The 16078-nt window shown below is 49.7% G+C and overlaps 5 protein-coding genes across 5 annotated transcripts; 2 read left to right on the top strand and 3 right to left on the bottom strand.

Annotated features, from left to right (window-relative positions):
- Window positions 1-496: 496 nt before the first annotated feature.
- P153DRAFT_401647 (uncharacterized protein) lies at window positions 497-4392 on the bottom strand (the record flags this gene model as incomplete). Its single annotated transcript, XM_033671923.1, has 4 exons — window positions 497-3748; window positions 3797-3871; window positions 3930-3998; window positions 4165-4392. The coding sequence occupies 4 exons, from the start codon at window positions 4390-4392 to the stop codon at window positions 692-694; spliced, it is 3429 nt and encodes a 1142-aa protein (XP_033518134.1). The 3' UTR covers window positions 497-691.
- Window positions 4393-4450: 58 nt separating this feature from the next.
- P153DRAFT_371421 (uncharacterized protein) lies at window positions 4451-5426 on the bottom strand. Its single transcript, XM_033669261.1, has one exon. It carries the CDS (start codon window positions 5402-5404, stop codon window positions 4646-4648), a length of 759 nt encoding a protein of 252 aa, XP_033518133.1. The 5' UTR covers window positions 5405-5426; the 3' UTR covers window positions 4451-4645.
- Window positions 5427-6022: 596 nt separating this feature from the next.
- On the top strand, window positions 6023-10140 carry P153DRAFT_401645 (uncharacterized protein; the record flags this gene model as incomplete). Its single annotated transcript, XM_033671922.1, has 3 exons — window positions 6023-7282; window positions 8142-8723; window positions 8777-10140. 3 exons carry the CDS (start codon window positions 6023-6025, stop codon window positions 9926-9928), a joined length of 2994 nt encoding a protein of 997 aa, XP_033518132.1. The 3' UTR covers window positions 9929-10140.
- On the bottom strand, window positions 9913-11517 carry P153DRAFT_401644 (uncharacterized protein). Its single transcript, XM_033671921.1, has 3 exons — window positions 11263-11517; window positions 10635-11213; window positions 9913-10586 (listed from the first exon to the last, which is right to left on the bottom strand). Exons 1-3 carry the CDS (start codon window positions 11300-11302, stop codon window positions 9967-9969), a joined length of 1239 nt encoding a protein of 412 aa, XP_033518131.1. The 5' UTR covers window positions 11303-11517; the 3' UTR covers window positions 9913-9966.
- A 3479-nt stretch (window positions 11518-14996) lies between these two features.
- P153DRAFT_145199 (uncharacterized protein) lies at window positions 14997-15679 on the top strand. The gene has a single exon (XM_033662134.1). It carries the CDS (start codon window positions 15160-15162, stop codon window positions 15502-15504), a length of 345 nt encoding a protein of 114 aa, XP_033518130.1. The 5' UTR covers window positions 14997-15159; the 3' UTR covers window positions 15505-15679.
- Window positions 15680-16078: the final 399 nt, after the last annotated feature.

Here is a 16078-nt window from a genome sequence, read left to right as displayed (position 1 = left end):
GATATGAGCGGCGTATGTCTTGATATGTGGAAGCTGCTAGGATCGCAGCCAAATTGTTTATCGTCGATGAGATTTTTTTAGTGTGCACGTAGCCCGCGCCGTCGACAAGTGGACAGTGTAGATTTCTGGCCGCGTTGAGGGATCTCAGATGAAGTTGGTGCGCTTTGACATAGGTGTGATATTGTGCTGATGCGACGAGATGGTGACTATGCGGATAAGTGGGTACTTACATGTTAGAAAAGGTCTGCCGCGGAGGTTTGCGAAGCAGTGTCGTTCTTTGTTATTGAGATACGAGGTGATGTACGCAAGGTATCAAACAATCACGATTGCAAGCATTGTTTGAGGCCGCGCAAAGCAAAGCAAGCATATTGCTATGTCCCAATCACGGGATGGTATCATCGCGATTGGATGACGAGGCGAGCACTAGTCAGTAAGCTCATAGAAGCTCTCATTGGATCACCGTGAATATCAATACCAAATAGACGACAAGATGATTGTTCGCATAAGTCTTGAGGAAGGTTGAAAGGGATGAATTGTCTCCCCTGCCAGATGAGCGATCCATTACCAACATTGGGTAACGGGACCTTGATACACAATCACAGTGTAGAGAAGGATGTTCAGGATAGGCATTCATAGCATCCGTCGCGACCAGGAACGCAACTTCTTGAGAACAATCCTCCAAAGGCCTTTACTAGGGCAATTCCCCGCCCAATCCTGCTCCTGCACCCAGATTGCGCCTCGCTTCTGCGACAACATCCTCAACCTGCCCTTCTTCTCCCCGTAACAAGCCAGAAACCATGACCCACATACGAAACATCTTACTTCTAAGTCCACGGTTTCCTTCGACAACATTGCCCAATCTCTCCTGCTCGGCCGCTCGCTGACGCGCAAGGGCAAAGTTCTGTCGCTTCAAGGATTCCACTTCACCTTGCGATTGCGCATGTTCAAGCTCAGCATGACGGAGCTTCTCATCTGCGGTAGTGCCAAATGGACTGTCAACAACTTTCGCATGTGAGATGATAATCTTGTCTTGCACAGTGGTAGAGGACTGCTCCCGGATATGCGTAGCTTCCAGCGCATCTGTCATTGTGACATCGTCCAGAGACAACGAAGACTGTTTAGACTGGTCGCGGGCAACTGCAAGCTGCGCATCAAGATGATGAATATGTTCAGAGAGGATCCTCACTTGCGCTTGATTGTTCTCGGTGGTGCGTAGGCCATCTCCATTCTGGGTTTCATCACCATTGACAGGCGATAATCCGATCTGTGTCGCTATTGATGAAGCATGACGTGTATCGATTTGATTTTGCGCGGCCTCAAGAGCAGTCGAATATATCGCGTTCTGGGTATGGGTACTGCAATTGAGTCGCCCGGACTCGTCTTCTAGTACGGGCTCAGGCGTGAGGACCATGCGAGCCAACTCCTCTTCGCCGTTGTCCGCTTCGGCTTTGCGCTTCAAAGCCATGACGTGGTGTTCCCACTTCGTGTGGCGTTGGTTAATCTCATCCTGAATCGTGACCGCGGAGTTGCCTCTCCTGTGCAGGTCGGCCTGTAGTTCGTTAACTTCTTCTGCGGTCGCAAAACTCTTCCTAGTTTCCTCAAGCTCATTGGCGCATTGGTGAAGCCTTTGGTTCAACATCTTGTTCTGAGCAGTCACTACTTGGGCGTGTGCGTCGACAATAGTGTCTTGCGTGGCGGTAGCTTGATTAGAGTGAATCCTAGTGATATCATGCACTTCACCTGCAATCTGCACATGTTCGTCGGATTGTCGTGTGTATCGGTCTTGTAGTTGTACACGTTGGGTGTTGATATCCTGCATATGAGCGTCTACGATGCTCCACTGAACAGCGGTACTCGTGTTGTCCTGATGGGCTTGATTCATGGCGATATGTTCACCCTCGGTAGCAAGCTGTGCGTCGACTTTGGCAGCACAAACTTCCTCGCACTTTTCGCGATGACATTGATGCAGCTGCCGGTTCTCGCTCTCCAAGGCTTGAATGTGATTTGTTGCAATTTGCATTTGGGCGGTGATGCTATCATGTTGGCCCGGCTGATTCTGCAACATATTGTTGTGAATTTCTTCGGCTTGGCTCATGTCAATTACTACACCTGCAAGCTTGGATTCGGCGTTGCGAAGATCAGTCGCAGTTCTCGCGTGGGTGGCAGTTTCATGTGTCAGAGCCAGCCCGAATATGGAGGATTGAGTATCTGCCGACTGCATGACCCGTCGTATATCGTTCTCATGATTCGCTTGCATCTGGGAACTATAGTCGGGCAAACCCATGATACTGTCGAGATCCAAATCTGCTGGTCGTGAGGAGCTAGTAGCAGTATTGCTGTTCAACTTCACATCCTCAATCCCATCGTCGGATAGACTAGAAACCGAGTTGGGCTTTTCAGATCCAATCTGACGAATTTCACTGCCGCTGGCCTCACTTTGCACAGGTTCGAGATCTTGCTCGGGTTGATGAGCAATCTTTCCAAAATCCATGATATGAGCCCTACTTTCCTTGTGCGCCCGAGGTGTATTGTGTGGTTCGAAGTCAACAGGATTTGGGGTATTTTGACTTTTCAACTGATTCCGAATTCGATGTACCTCGTCGGCAGTCAAAGCGGTCTGGACCAGGTTTTCCGTACTCAAATCGTGGGCTCGTCTGCTTGGCTCCCCGTCACGACCGAGGAGTTTGATGATCTGATCGAATCCTTGCTCCAGTTTGGTGAGAGACTGAGGGATCTGCGGCGAAGTCTCGTTGAGGGTTTGTTGAACACGGCCCAGCAGCGCCGTGAGTGCGCTTTGCGAAGCCGCTATCTGATGACTGACGTGGGCTGTGATAGTATCCTGAGCGCTATTTGTCCGGCCGATGAGCTCGGTGAACTTTCCCATGAATGCTGTACGATCAACGAGTGCCTGGTTCCGCATATCGCGCAAATCTCCCCGGTGAGACGTGAGATTGCTCTCAATATCATCAAAGGATGTCGACAGGGCGGCAAAACGGTTAGTGTGGTTTCGCAGGGTCTGCATTGTAGTCGTGTGATTTGTGCCAACCAAGCTGTTCACTGATGTAAGATCATTGTCGAGTCGGATGGAGCGAGCTATTGCAAGGTTCTCATTGCGAGTGATTTCCGCAACCACTGTATTCGTGACATGCTGTTGGAACTGCTCAAGACGCGTCTGTATGTCTGTCTGGATGCCTGTTGTATTCTGGTGTACGATGCCGAGATTCTTGTTCGCTGTCTCAATTGCTTTTGCTGAATCCTCTATGGCAACTTGGACAGTGTCGATGCGCTTTTGCGTAATGGTGTGTCTTGCAGCTGCAACTTCCTCCACTGAGTCTTGCCAATCATCCGTGTTCTTCATAAGCACATCTCCAAGGTGCTGAACATTGCGTTTTATGTTGTCTTTGTTGATGTTTATAGCGCTTTGCATACTGTCGAAACGATTGTCTTGATGTTCTTTTTGAGCTTGTTGAGCCTGAATAATGGTGTCGCGAAGAGCAGAAAAATTGCGCTCCGAATTTGCGTCGTTATGGATCTTCATCTTGTCGAGGGTGTTGTTGAGCGGCTCTAGTATGAGAGGAGCAAAGGCGCCAAAATGATTATGGAGATTGGACGTGAGAAGGTCCATTGGCGTGGAGCTTTCGGTAGTGTGAGGTTTCTTGGACGGGCGAGTGGATGTGGCAGCAGACAGATGGCGTTTGCGGGATGATTTATACGTCACTACCTCTGGAGTGAAGTTTCGAGTTGGCGGCTGGTGGAGTCAATTCACAAGCTGTTGAGGATGTTTGCAGGGACTTACTCGTAGACGGACGGAGTTTGGAGGCGGCATAGCGTTTTCTTCCTCATCGAGGGAGATATGGCCCACCTGCACGTCCTGTGAATCGCATAATAAGTTTGGGAGTGAGGATCTGACATCAAGGACAAGAACTTACGCCCTCGTGATTATTATGATAGACGCTCCCACCTTCCCCATCCTGCCTACGTTTTGTCGGTGACGCTAACTACGATTCTCGACGTTAGCAAGCGTAGAAGTTACCTCGACATGTAATGCAACCTAGCTAAACTGTTCTGCTGAGTCACGAGCGGAGCTTTAATTAGGCCAGACTTATGTATATGCTGCGAATATCGTCTTGTGCAAGACAAGTGGAGGAAGATGGACTGACTTACTCGGTTGTAACCATAGCCCGGAGTCGGAGTGTAGTCATTGTTAACGTCTTCGAGTTCCACACTTGCCTGGATTGCATCATCCTCAGGGATAGAAATCGCCGCGTGAACCGAGCGAAAGGGAGATGGCGATCTAATGGCGTGGAGTAGTTCTTCGGTAGTTACCTGTCTGGCACGAGGTCGGGAAGTGCGTCGCCGACTACGGCCAGAAAGCTGCGAACGAGCAGCCATTGTAGTTAGACAAGCCTCTGTGTGCTCTAGATGAAATATAGAATGAGGCACCGTTATGCAGAGTGGTCTAGTCAGTTATGGCTTGGTACGTAAATATCAAGACCCATACAATTCATGCAGCGTTCCGACCGACACCCGGCAAAGCTCTGTGCAAGTTGCGCAGGCTTCCTATGTTACAATACATGTGCAAATTCAGGGAACCCATCTCAGCTTCCAAGGTAACGGTGTCTTGGTCGACATCAAGACACGACAATCACACACCAAAAGGTCTGCCACTGTCCAAGTAGTTGAGGACAAGCGCCCACACATCAAGTTCCGCTGCCGTACTCGTTAGATAGATATCTTCATCGCCGAGTGGAGAGCGCTCGAAACGCAGCAGCCAAATAACCTTGTCTGTAGCCGGTTGATCGGTAGGGACGGTGGCTAGTCGCTTAGACACCTGCGGCAGAACCCCCCGCAAATCTACCGTAGCTGGTATCTTGCCGGGAAGGGCGGTGTTGTCGGTATCCTCAGCATTGGATCTTGTTTTGAAACGGAGCGAAAAGTGACCCGATCCGGCGTTGTCCTGCTCTAGCGCAACAAACAGCTTCGACATAGGTGTTGACTTGTTATTGGCTGATGCGACCCACATGTCTTGACCGCTAGTCAAGCTTTCTAGTTTAGCTCTTATGAATTCAGTCGGTGAGAGTTCATCAAACGTCTGAGCTTCCAGTGTGATCGATCCAGGGATCGTAGATGCGCTGATTTCGGAGGTAGTTGTTTCTGATGACCTGGACTGTGCAGGGGCGGCAAGCGTCAAGGGTCTTGATTTTGCGATTAGGTCCGTCTTCGCCTCTCGTAGGGCTTTTTCCAACAAGATGTCTGACATCTTGTCGGCGATTATCTTGTCAGCGTACACTATGCTGAGGGTGCAGAGCGGAGATCGCGGCAAAATACGAGATCTTAGTTGAGATGGGTGTATAGACTTGTGAACGGGAAGGCAGCCAACTAGTACCCGAGCGGCTTGGGACATGGAGAAAAGATGCAGGAGGGAGATGGTCGGTTGCCTAAAGATACCTTGCAAGGAGAGTCAAGCACACACAACGTGATCGGCTAGCTGACCAATCAGCCAACTACTAATCGGTAAACCTGCTTTTACGGATATTCATCACAGTTTTTGATCTCGCATTGCGACGCACGTTCCGAGATGTTTGATGCAAACAACCTGACCAACGCTTTTCGGCCTGAGAGAACCACGTCATTAAACTCTGGTTCTGATTTGTTGTGGTATTTTGCCTCGCCAAATATCTTGGGACATATCCAGATAATCTAATACATGGATGCATCATCGCTCTAACAGGTGTAGATATCCAATGTAACGCTTAGTGCAGTATCAGAGTCTCGAGTTTGGGTGTGACTGAACACACCAATGTTGAATTGAGTTCCATGTCTTCTTTCACCCTCTACCGTGTCATCGTCATATCTTTCCAGTTCTAGTGTCTTGATGTTTGTCTAAGTGGATCTAAAACAATATAACCACCAGGGAAATTAATGCATACAGATAGTCACACGTTTGTTTTACACCGTAAGCGTGCTCGCATTCAATATAAGAAAATAGCATTGGGACTCAACCAATCTTCAAGCAGCCCCGATGATTTCTTTACAGGCGGCCCAAACTGCACTAGCCAAGTTCAAGGATGAATGTCAGAAAGTTCAAGACCTGAGACTTAGGGAAGCTCAGGAGCAGGAAAGCGCTCGTTTCTCAGGGCTCGAAAGAGACCACAAAATCTCCATAGCACGATATGAAGAAAAGCTTCAAGAGATTGAGTCCCGGCATAAAGACGAACAGATGGGGCTCCGACACAAATGCGAGGACGAGAAAGAGCAACTCCGAAACAAATACAATGCAGAGCGGACCTCAGCTGATGCCCAACATGAAGAAGAGAAAGAGGAAATCCGCAAGATGTATGAAATGAGGTTTGAGGAGGAAAAGCGTTCTTTGAGGATAATGAGGTGGCGAGCCACAAGCCAACTGCTTGACAAGTTCAACCCGCTCATGATCATGGTTAAAGTTACACCACAAACAAAACAACAAGAAACCAAGCACATGCGTAAGCTCGACGAGTTTACCTACCGCTTTGACTCCATCACGATGACGAATCCCCAGCGACAGAATCGCCTAACTACCTATGAATGCGACCAGGTTTTCTACGCGCGAGATGAACGTCAAGCCGGGTCCACAAACAAGCTCGTATTTGACGACATATCGCACATGGTCGACAGCACAATGAAGGGTCGCAACTTTGTGCTTCTGGCATATGGGGCAACGGCAACTGGAAAATCATATACCTTCTTGCAAGGCACACCCGAAGACCCCTCTATCATCCGGAGAGCGATCGATATGGTCTATCAGAACGGGTTCACCACGAGCCTTGTCTGCATCCAAGACTACAAAGGGGAAGAAAACCCCACAGAGCTGGTTTCCGGCAAAAGGCTTCGTGTACGAATGGGACCAGATTATTGGTGTCCGGAATATCAGGACGGAGGCTCACTTCTCGGAAACCCGACGTCGCCGAGAGAAGACACAATTAAAGCAGTTAAGAGTGCTTTGAAGAGGCGACAAACTGGTCAAACAACTCACAACGACGTGTCTTCGCGAAGCCACGCGCTGTTTGTACTGCAGATATACGATTCATGCGGAGATCCCCAAGGAATTTTAACGATCGTCGACCTTGCTGGCAAGGAAAATCTGGGAGTCAACATATCGACCACACAACGCCAGGAGTCGGAGTACATTAAGAGCAGTGTCAACAATCTCAAGGAAATCCTTATAGCCATCGCATCGAGCGAGCGTACCTTGGGTTCAGAATCACTTCCATTGTCAGCTCGGGGATGGATTGGTAAATTCATGGTAAGTGCCCTCATGTACCCCAGGTCATCTACTAATATAAACCCAGCTGTCCAAACTCTTGTCTGCTACTCTCTGGACAAGTCATAACAAGCCACTGCCATGCATTTTATTTATGGGATTCGTAGCCGAACACGGTGACAGTATTGATAACAACAAAAACACTCTTTCCGACATTGATCAGTTGACAAAAAGAGTTCGAAAAGGTGGACAAGTGTATAGCTCAGCAGGTAATTCAAGTGAAAGAGTCGGGGGTAGCAGGCCTGTACATCGCAAACCTGCTAGTTCATCGACGCAGGAAGAGCAAAAGCAGTTTAAAAGGTACACGATGCAGCAGAGCCATGAGATTGATCAGCTAAGGCGTTTACTTCGCGAGAACAACATCAATCATGCACATATAGGGGTATCAGCAGCCCAAGAAGACGACGAGCATGAATAGGTAACACTTTAAAGTGGGTTCTCGGGATTAGGACTTTTTTGTTCATGCAGGGTGAACGTGTAGTGCGCTTAGACGTGTGCACCTATGTCTTTTGGTCGGCCCTTCACATACGTACGAAAACATGGATCTAGACGGACGTGCGAGGTTGATTCAATTCTTTGCACTACGCTTGTATCCTCATTTACTTTGGTTAACAAAATTGCCAAGCCTTGTACAACCCTATCTGCAGGGGAAACAAACATGCAATATGTGCTTGGCAATCTACTACTTCGTCATTGTTTTGTATTGCGTGATTGGAATTCCCTAGATTGCCTCGATTGCACCGTCTCAACCGTCAATACGCTTTTTGCTATCGTGGTCTTATCTCATGGCATGAAGAACGTTGAGCCCTTGCAGCATCTTACAACCGCTAACAATACACAGGCAGATATGTCGCACCCCCGACCACGATCAGTCCGCCAGAGTTCATCCCCCGCTCATACCAACCCGCGCTACCGGGCATTCTCACGCCGCTCTGCTTCAACGCGGCGATCAGGCGAACAAGGAGGCTATCTAAGCGATGAAGACAACGACTCTCTCTATGAGAGTGCAGATCTTACCAGCGTCGCAAGTGAGACAGACGACGACACAACCTCTACGGCTTCCGGTATTGATAGGATTGAGGTTGCGGATCTGGTCAAAGACGGTGCAGCAGAGATACTCGATGTGGAGATGGACAACGTGCTACATAGGTCGTCTCAGAGGACGCCTTCAGAGGAGATCAGCATGCCGTTGAGCCCACCTCTCACGAAGGAGAGACACATCAATGTGCGGGTTAGCGAGCTTAGTAACCCATCACCAGCACGTCGTTCCGCCAGTGTAACTCACAACCCGAACAAGAATGAGTCAATCAATGTTGATCCGTGGAACAACGTTGACGACACGGTGTGGGAGTGCGAGCCATACGATCTCGTCACTGTTGTGAAGATCCTGCAGCGCTTTCTTAACAACAATGAATGTACAGCAGTAAGTAAACTGGTTCTATTCGGAATATAGCATTTCCTAACTCATTCCTCCAGAACCTGCAAGCTGTTCACCGTACATTGCAGGCTCTCGATCAAGCCCCCCAATGGACAGAGTCTATGACAAACAATCTTCGCACACTGGCTGCTATTGTCCTTCCAACCCACACCATCGTCCCGCGCGCAGAAGTTGATCGTCTTATTTGCGAGGCGCGCACTGCAGCTCCCATCGTCCACTGCCCTCCAGACTGTGTCGTTATCAAGAAGGCTCAGCTACAGGCTTTGGAAGCTGGAATCGTTTCCGAAAACTACATGGTCATTGAGAAGTCGCAATTTCGCAATCTTCAAGCCAAGGCCATACCCGAGAATCACGTACTACTTACTTGTACTGAACACGAGCGCCTCTTGCAACAAGCTTCTGGGAGCAAGTCTGGCCAAAACAGTGGCGACGGTGACAGCGAAGGTAACACGCAACGCACCAAACCACCACGAGGCGTGAAGAAGTCGGTGTCCAAGACTGTACAGTGGGCCATACGATTCGAGAGGCTTACCATGTCTTCCATCAAAGCCGCTTGTGCGCCGTCTATCATGTCTATGCTATCGAAATCCGCGGCAGAGAACCTAACCGCCAATATAGCGCCACTGATCCCCGCCAATGGTAAGACACGCGCACGTCGTTCGATAGACGTGATGACTAGTCGTCTCCTGTTTATGCATCAAATGGACACCTTCTCAGCCGTACACATGCTACTCATGATCTTCTTCTTCATCGAGACCTATTCCGCGGAGAACAGCAAGGAGAAATTCTTTCGCGAGCATTCCCATTTCCTGTCTGAGGACGTTGGTAGCATGAGGAGCGTGTACGTCAAATTACCCAAGCTGTTTGAAAAAGGTGTGGAGGAGCGGTGGCAAAGATTCGTGGAAAGTCACCCTGAGTGCGAGATTGAGTTCGCGGCATGGTGTGCGAGGCTAGCTGAATGGCGCAAGATGGCCAGTTTCTATGTATTCTTTGCAACGAGACTTGGGCTTGGGTCGCTACTTTGGCTTTCGCACGAGTTAAGGCAAGATGCAATGTGGGGCTATAGCTACACGAAGATGGAGGGAGCATTCGAGCATCTGGAGAAGATCGGGATCCCGCGGCTTTGTGTAGATAGCGGGGCGAACCAGCTTGTGAAGGAAATGATCGAATTGTTGCTAGAGGATTTCTGATAGTGTCTAGATACATGTTCTTTCAGGCTGCTCTCTTTTCACACGTCCTTTTCCCCCGACGGTCTGCTTTCGGCCCAGGAGGTCTGCCAATGGTCATGAAGTGTTTTCCACCTTGTTTCATTTGTCGTCCGCGCTTCCTTTTCAATAAACTCTCGTAGTTTGCGCCAGTCCTCAGCTTGTCTCTTCATACCCTCAGGGAGTCTGAGCAGACGGCTCACGCCAAACCTGCGCCAGAAGCTATCTTCTGTCTTTTCTTGAAGCTCCGGCATGGCTGAAACAGCTGCCCATATTGTTTTGCGCACCTCAGGATGGTGGCTAAGCAAACCAGACTCAGGATCTGTCATGACTATTGAGTAGACAAAGAGTTGATGCTTGATGTACCACATGCCCTTACGTTCTAATTCGCAGACCACATTGGCTGGGCGCCAGATATGAGCCAGTGAATAGATTACAGTTAGGGCCGTCGAGGCTGTGATGTAGAAGATATACATGTCTTGGAGGGCGTGGGTTAGGTTTTTGACTTCATCGCTCGGAGCACGCTGGATGGGGCCCTGGTCGGAGTTTTGTTCTGCCTTTGCAAGGTTGTCTTTGAGGACCAGGACCTCTTTTTGAAGTTGTTTAATCTCCCTATCCTTCGATAGCAACGTCGTCTCAGCGTCTGAGAATGTCAGCCGATATACTAGTGTATTCGATTGCTCGGGCTTACCTTTGACCTTGTCCTTCATCTCTTGGATCTTCAATCGCCGATCTCTTTCGTCGACGGTCACTTCTTCTCGCAGGCGCGCCTCCTCCTGGACTGCCTTGTCCAATCGCTGTAACAGGATATCCACGAGATCTTTGTCCGAGAGCTCGTATTCCTCCAGTCCATCACGCTCATCCAGTGTAACGTTCCCCAGTTTCTCTATCATGGCTTGGTGTTGATCGGCAGTCACGCTCGGCATCTTCCCAACGACCTGTCGCACAACAGCAAGGCCGAGCCTCACTTCTTGCTGTAGACGGTCGTTGACGACCTTCTGTTCCTGGAGCATGCCATGGAACTTCAGAGTTTCCCCATGCCATGACTTAGCTTGCTCCTGCCAATGTATAGCGTTCATGTCGGCGACGCGTACGGTGTCTTGAGCTTGATTGTACATGCGACGAAAACGAGATTCTGTAATAACGTTTTCGTTGTAGGCTACTTGGAAGCCTTTCAGGCGAGCAATTCCTGCGGCGTAATTTTGGACTTCGATGGGGTCCGGAGGGGTGTAATTAGAAATGGCGGAGCGAGAGCCCGCCGCATTTTGGTCTGCTTGTCAGTCACGTCAAAGTCAGGAAATACTATGGGCGAGACACACCTGTCGCGTCGGTCTCTTGTGACTTGTTTTCGTCGGACATACTCAAGAACTGTATGTAAATACGATAGTTGTGGATACTTCGTTCGTAAATGAGCCTAATAGATGATATTGGGATATCATCAACCTCTTGTAGTATTCGCGAGGACGGGGTATCTTTGTCTGCGCACAACGCGCGAGAGATAGTGGCGCGTCGGCCCGGAATGTGCAGCGTGACGATTGTGTAACAAAGACTAAACTTAGCAGGGCGTGGCTGAAACCTATCTTATTGGAATGTACCGCATGCATCGCGTAATACGGCTGCAGTAGTAGGACATCACGAAAGGGTTCTGAAAATATCACCTATCCGGATACTTAAAACTTCGGATCGTTTCTCAAGGACTCGGATACTACTACTACATCCGTCAACAATCCTTTTATCGGTCGATCAAGCTTTGTCCAGTTGCAAACCCATTATCATCGGTTTAGGCGCAATAACAGATTCTTATTCCGTTTTTGATCGATATGACGTTTTGTAATAACCGTCGTCAAGTCTATGCGATCTCGATTAAGCTCTTCGGTGGTCAGTGCTTGTCGCTCTTTTACCCCAGCTGCGATCCCGGCGCCTACTCAACCCCGCTTTAGTTCTTGCGGATTGCTTTTGTCGAGAACGTAGATGAGAATGTCTTGCATTTATTGGCTATCTTACGTGCACTGTATCAGACTGCTTATTCATTAAGAGCGTCGACGTCTGTTCGATTACATACTCATCCACGGTACGCAACAACTTGCACTCCCTGTTGCCCGCGTTAAACACTTCTCGTATTACCCTCAACCGTCCCAACCAATGTCCTTGGACAAAATATCATCTGTGACACAACTATAGAGCTGACCTTCCTTTCTGCAGACATTTCAAGAGTGTTGAGTCCTCAGCAATGGGCCTCTACATGTCTATACACTCAACATTCATATTCCCATCGCCTCTGTATGTCAGATCACGCTTGAAAAATTCAGACCGTTCTGACCCAAGGAGGCATTGCGAGCGGAGAAGAGCTGGGTCAGTTGTAGCAAATAAACAGGAACTGAACGTAGCATACTAATTCAAGTACATGAATTGATCTGCTATGAGTCTACGTCAAGAATCGCCTCTTCGTTCTGATAAACCCGAGATTCCACGATTGAAAACAAGCAAAACGATACCGCGAGACAAATAACGACAACCTCTGAGATTTGGTATGCGGAGCCAATGGCAAATATCTGCCGGCGTCGGTAGTGAGAAGAGGTGGAGCAGGGCCTGCGGGCTCAAGTATCAAGAGATGATATGATGAGCCATAACGTGAGAGAGAAGAGGGGGAAGCGCCTTTTCCCTCTGTTCTTGTGTTAATCCATTCCTCGTCGTTGTTATCAATAGCATCTCCTTCTCTGTCATTGTTGATAGGGTGTTCATCTTCGTCTATCATGCTAGGGGATACTTGCAGTGTCAGAAGTCGGTTAATGGTTTTGTGGTATGCGTCCCGACCAAAACATTGGAAACATTGCACTCAATCTTCTAGGCTATTCTGAAAGCTATCGGATGTGCTTATCGAGGCCCTTCATTAGACTGTATCTTGTAACAGAAGTATATGTTCACGCCAGCTTCACTCGCACCGGCAAGAGCCCTGATGTCTGCCATCTAACATCTGCATTACGTTTTCGATCAAAGGTGGAATTAGACAACAACGAAATCGGGCGTAATACGCTACATTACTACTAGTGCATCGCCTATTCATCTTCCGCGTGGAGAATCAGCAGTACTAGTCAGCGGTACGGAGCGCGGCCGGCGGTCCGTGCCGAGTAGTCGGACAAGATGGCGCCGGATGCGAGCTCCGATGCTGGAAGTAATTACTGGATGGCATGGAGACCAATGGCAAGTAGAGGAGGTACTGAATGTGAGGGTTAGCTAGTTGAGGGAAAGCAGTAGGCTTGTAGAACAGACTACCGTAGATGCGAAAGGTGACATCAGGACACGTACCGCTTTTGAGCTATCGAGAACAAGTAAGAGGCTTTCAATGAGTTGTAGTGCATGACTCAAAGCCCCAGAATCGAGGCGTGCTTTCCTGTGGACTGATTCATGTTCCATGTAGGCTATAGCAGGCGGATCAGAGGTCGCGCGCGACCAGATGATGATTCTCTTGAGAGTGATGTGATACGCGCTGAGGGTGATAAGTGCACGAACAGCCTTCTCGGGCTGGCTTGTGTGAGGAGGGTGCGGTAATATAGCTGCGGCATCTCAGTTGCGTCATGGCAATGCGGATCGCTCTCTACTGCCTATCAAGTTGATATTGGCAGCGTGCCCTTGCTCGCTCGAAAATATTCAGTCACGTGGTGATATCTACTAGCCCAAACAGGCCAAGCTTCATCGCGTGACCGAGTACTGTCTCGAGGCCCGGTGGTATGCCAGATGGTGAGCATCCACAAACTTCCAGGGCATATAACAATCACGACAGGCGATGTAATCGCGGCGCCTTGAATAGCAACGTTGTAAAATCAAGACACTTTGAAAGCCCGTTACGAAGCCAGCCTCTCGTCAACAAACGTATTGTGTGCGCCGCAACCTCGGCCTTGGCATCGCATGAGGAAAGCACGCACCATGGGAGGGCACATCTCGCGCTGGACAGCCAGACGTGCGAAATGCACTCATTAGCACTATACCCCCTAAGTCAGTGGAGACAAGATGAGCAGTGAGATAGCCTGGAAATGCTCTATTCCCCGCACGACTAACGCGCCGACAGGACCAACGCGATGCAACGCTGATGTCTGTCGCGTCTACCCACGAGACCTCCAGCCACACATGCTACACACACGTCGTCCATGGCAGCTCGCACATACTGGACATGCTCGCACACAATCTACCACTTCATGTCCGTATACATCACGCGCTGCATAGCCGCAATAACACACAACTAGCAGGAGTTATGGAGACGCTGCACGCACTGGAGAAGAGCGGCGGTACAACGGCGTCTGTGTCTATTGCCTTGCACACGCTGTAGCATATCATTGAATGAATGGAATGAGTCGCATAGCAAAGTGGGCGTCCACCAAGGGGCCGGGGATGAGGAGCTATAGTCACGCTGTACCATCTGCGAGCAACGCGTTTAAGCCTACTTTCCTGGCTTGTGCAGTGGTGCACGTCGTGAATAAATGCGTGCTACACGTCTGTTCCCACCGCACCGAGCGGAATGAGGAGATGTGTGGGCAGCCGTCTAGGAGAGGTAAGTGATGGCCCTGGTTTTCTATAATCTTGTAATAGATCTTCCCATCGTTTGGGGTCTTCTTAGCTGAGTACTCTTCGATCAAGATGTTCCATAGTTCGCTGCTAACATCTGTTATAGGTCTACGGTCCAGCGTTCTATTCCATAGGTCCTCGCCGCCAGGATTCATCGTCGCTCGTGGAGGAATCCCAACCGAAACCAATCCGGGAGAGACAACTTCAGGTATTCGCTTCGAGCATCACTGCGTAGGTCTGCTAATAAAGTCTCAGGAGAGATCGTAGAAGCTGCCAGTTTTCGTTCATTCCCAGCCAGTCCCTCTTATTGCGAGGGCTCGAAGTGTATGTCCCTGATGCGAGTTGTCCCTGGTGCAAATTGTTTCATCTTTGAAGTTGTCGCTGATAAGGAGCTTAGATCCGCACGCATACTTGAAACCTAACATGGCTATCAATATCGCTTGGCCTGTTGCCAGTCTCGCTCCACTCGATCCCCCCCGCCTCTGACTGATCTGTTCAGAGCGGTTAAGAGGTGTGCTGCTGCTGATATCCGGATCTCGTCGATCCCTGAAGGATCTCATCCACTAACTGCTACACACAGTCCGACTCAGGTACATCAAGTAGGCCTGGTCTGTCTATTACTATTATGCACTAGCAGCATAGACGCGATACACCCAATGCAGAGAAGGGCATTGCAAAGATGGATGTGCGTGGGAAAGCAGACGCGGTGCACAAACCAAAATGCGGATCCCGAGCATTTCCCTATAAGGCTCAGGCTTTTCGAGGCCGTTAGATCAGGAACCAGCCGATATGATCCTGCAATCACGAGAGAGTTTTCCATGAGCAGCGTCAGGTATCTGGAGTCAAAGAATCTGGTTCACGACTCGCTGATCTGCTCGAACATCCTTCTCTACGTAGATGGGCTCGTGAGAATCAGTTCGTCACATCCTTTCCTGCCTTGGGTTTTGATCTCTGACCAGATGACAAACTGCACGGGAGAGCTGCCTCTCGTTTCCAGATGAAGCTTATAGAAACAGGCAGCGCGCGCCCGCCTAGTCCTAGTGCGCTGCGAGGCGATCACGCTAAAGATCACGAGTCGCTAGCGCCTAGAGGGTCGACTCCACGATCAGAACATGGCGCTAACATGCACGCTCGCACGTCGGTCAAGATGGAGCTGAACAACGACAATAGACCTTCCCTTGCGGGTTCGAGGTAGTGACTAAGTGGCGCAAGCGATGCGTTTCAGACTACAAGAGTGACACGTCCTGTAAATACGGCGCGGATTCCACCCCGCTTGTCGCGTCGATTTCCCAACCACCCACACGCCTTGCCCAGCGAAACACGGCGCGCCTGTCGAAGCAGAAACCTGCCTGGTAATTATTGAGCAATACCGCCGTCATGGACGTCGTCAGCTGACTTGTGTTTACCGACTAGACATCGACTTCATCCAACGGCGTCGCCTGCGAGTAGGCATATCTGCCGCTACGATGCAATCCAGCCCACCTCGCGTCCCTCGGCCGTGTTGTGGAGAGGGCACCCGTGGACCTACTCTCCAGGCCTGCACGCGCCAGCAACCTCTGCTCGCAGGTGACTGAG

The sequence above is a fragment of the Dothidotthia symphoricarpi genome (assembly GCF_010015815.1).
Source record: "Dothidotthia symphoricarpi CBS 119687 unplaced genomic scaffold P153scaffold_26, whole genome shotgun sequence".
NCBI lineage: Eukaryota > Fungi > Ascomycota > Dothideomycetes > Pleosporales > Dothidotthiaceae > Dothidotthia > Dothidotthia symphoricarpi.
This window is presented reverse-complemented; position numbering and strand designations above follow the sequence as displayed.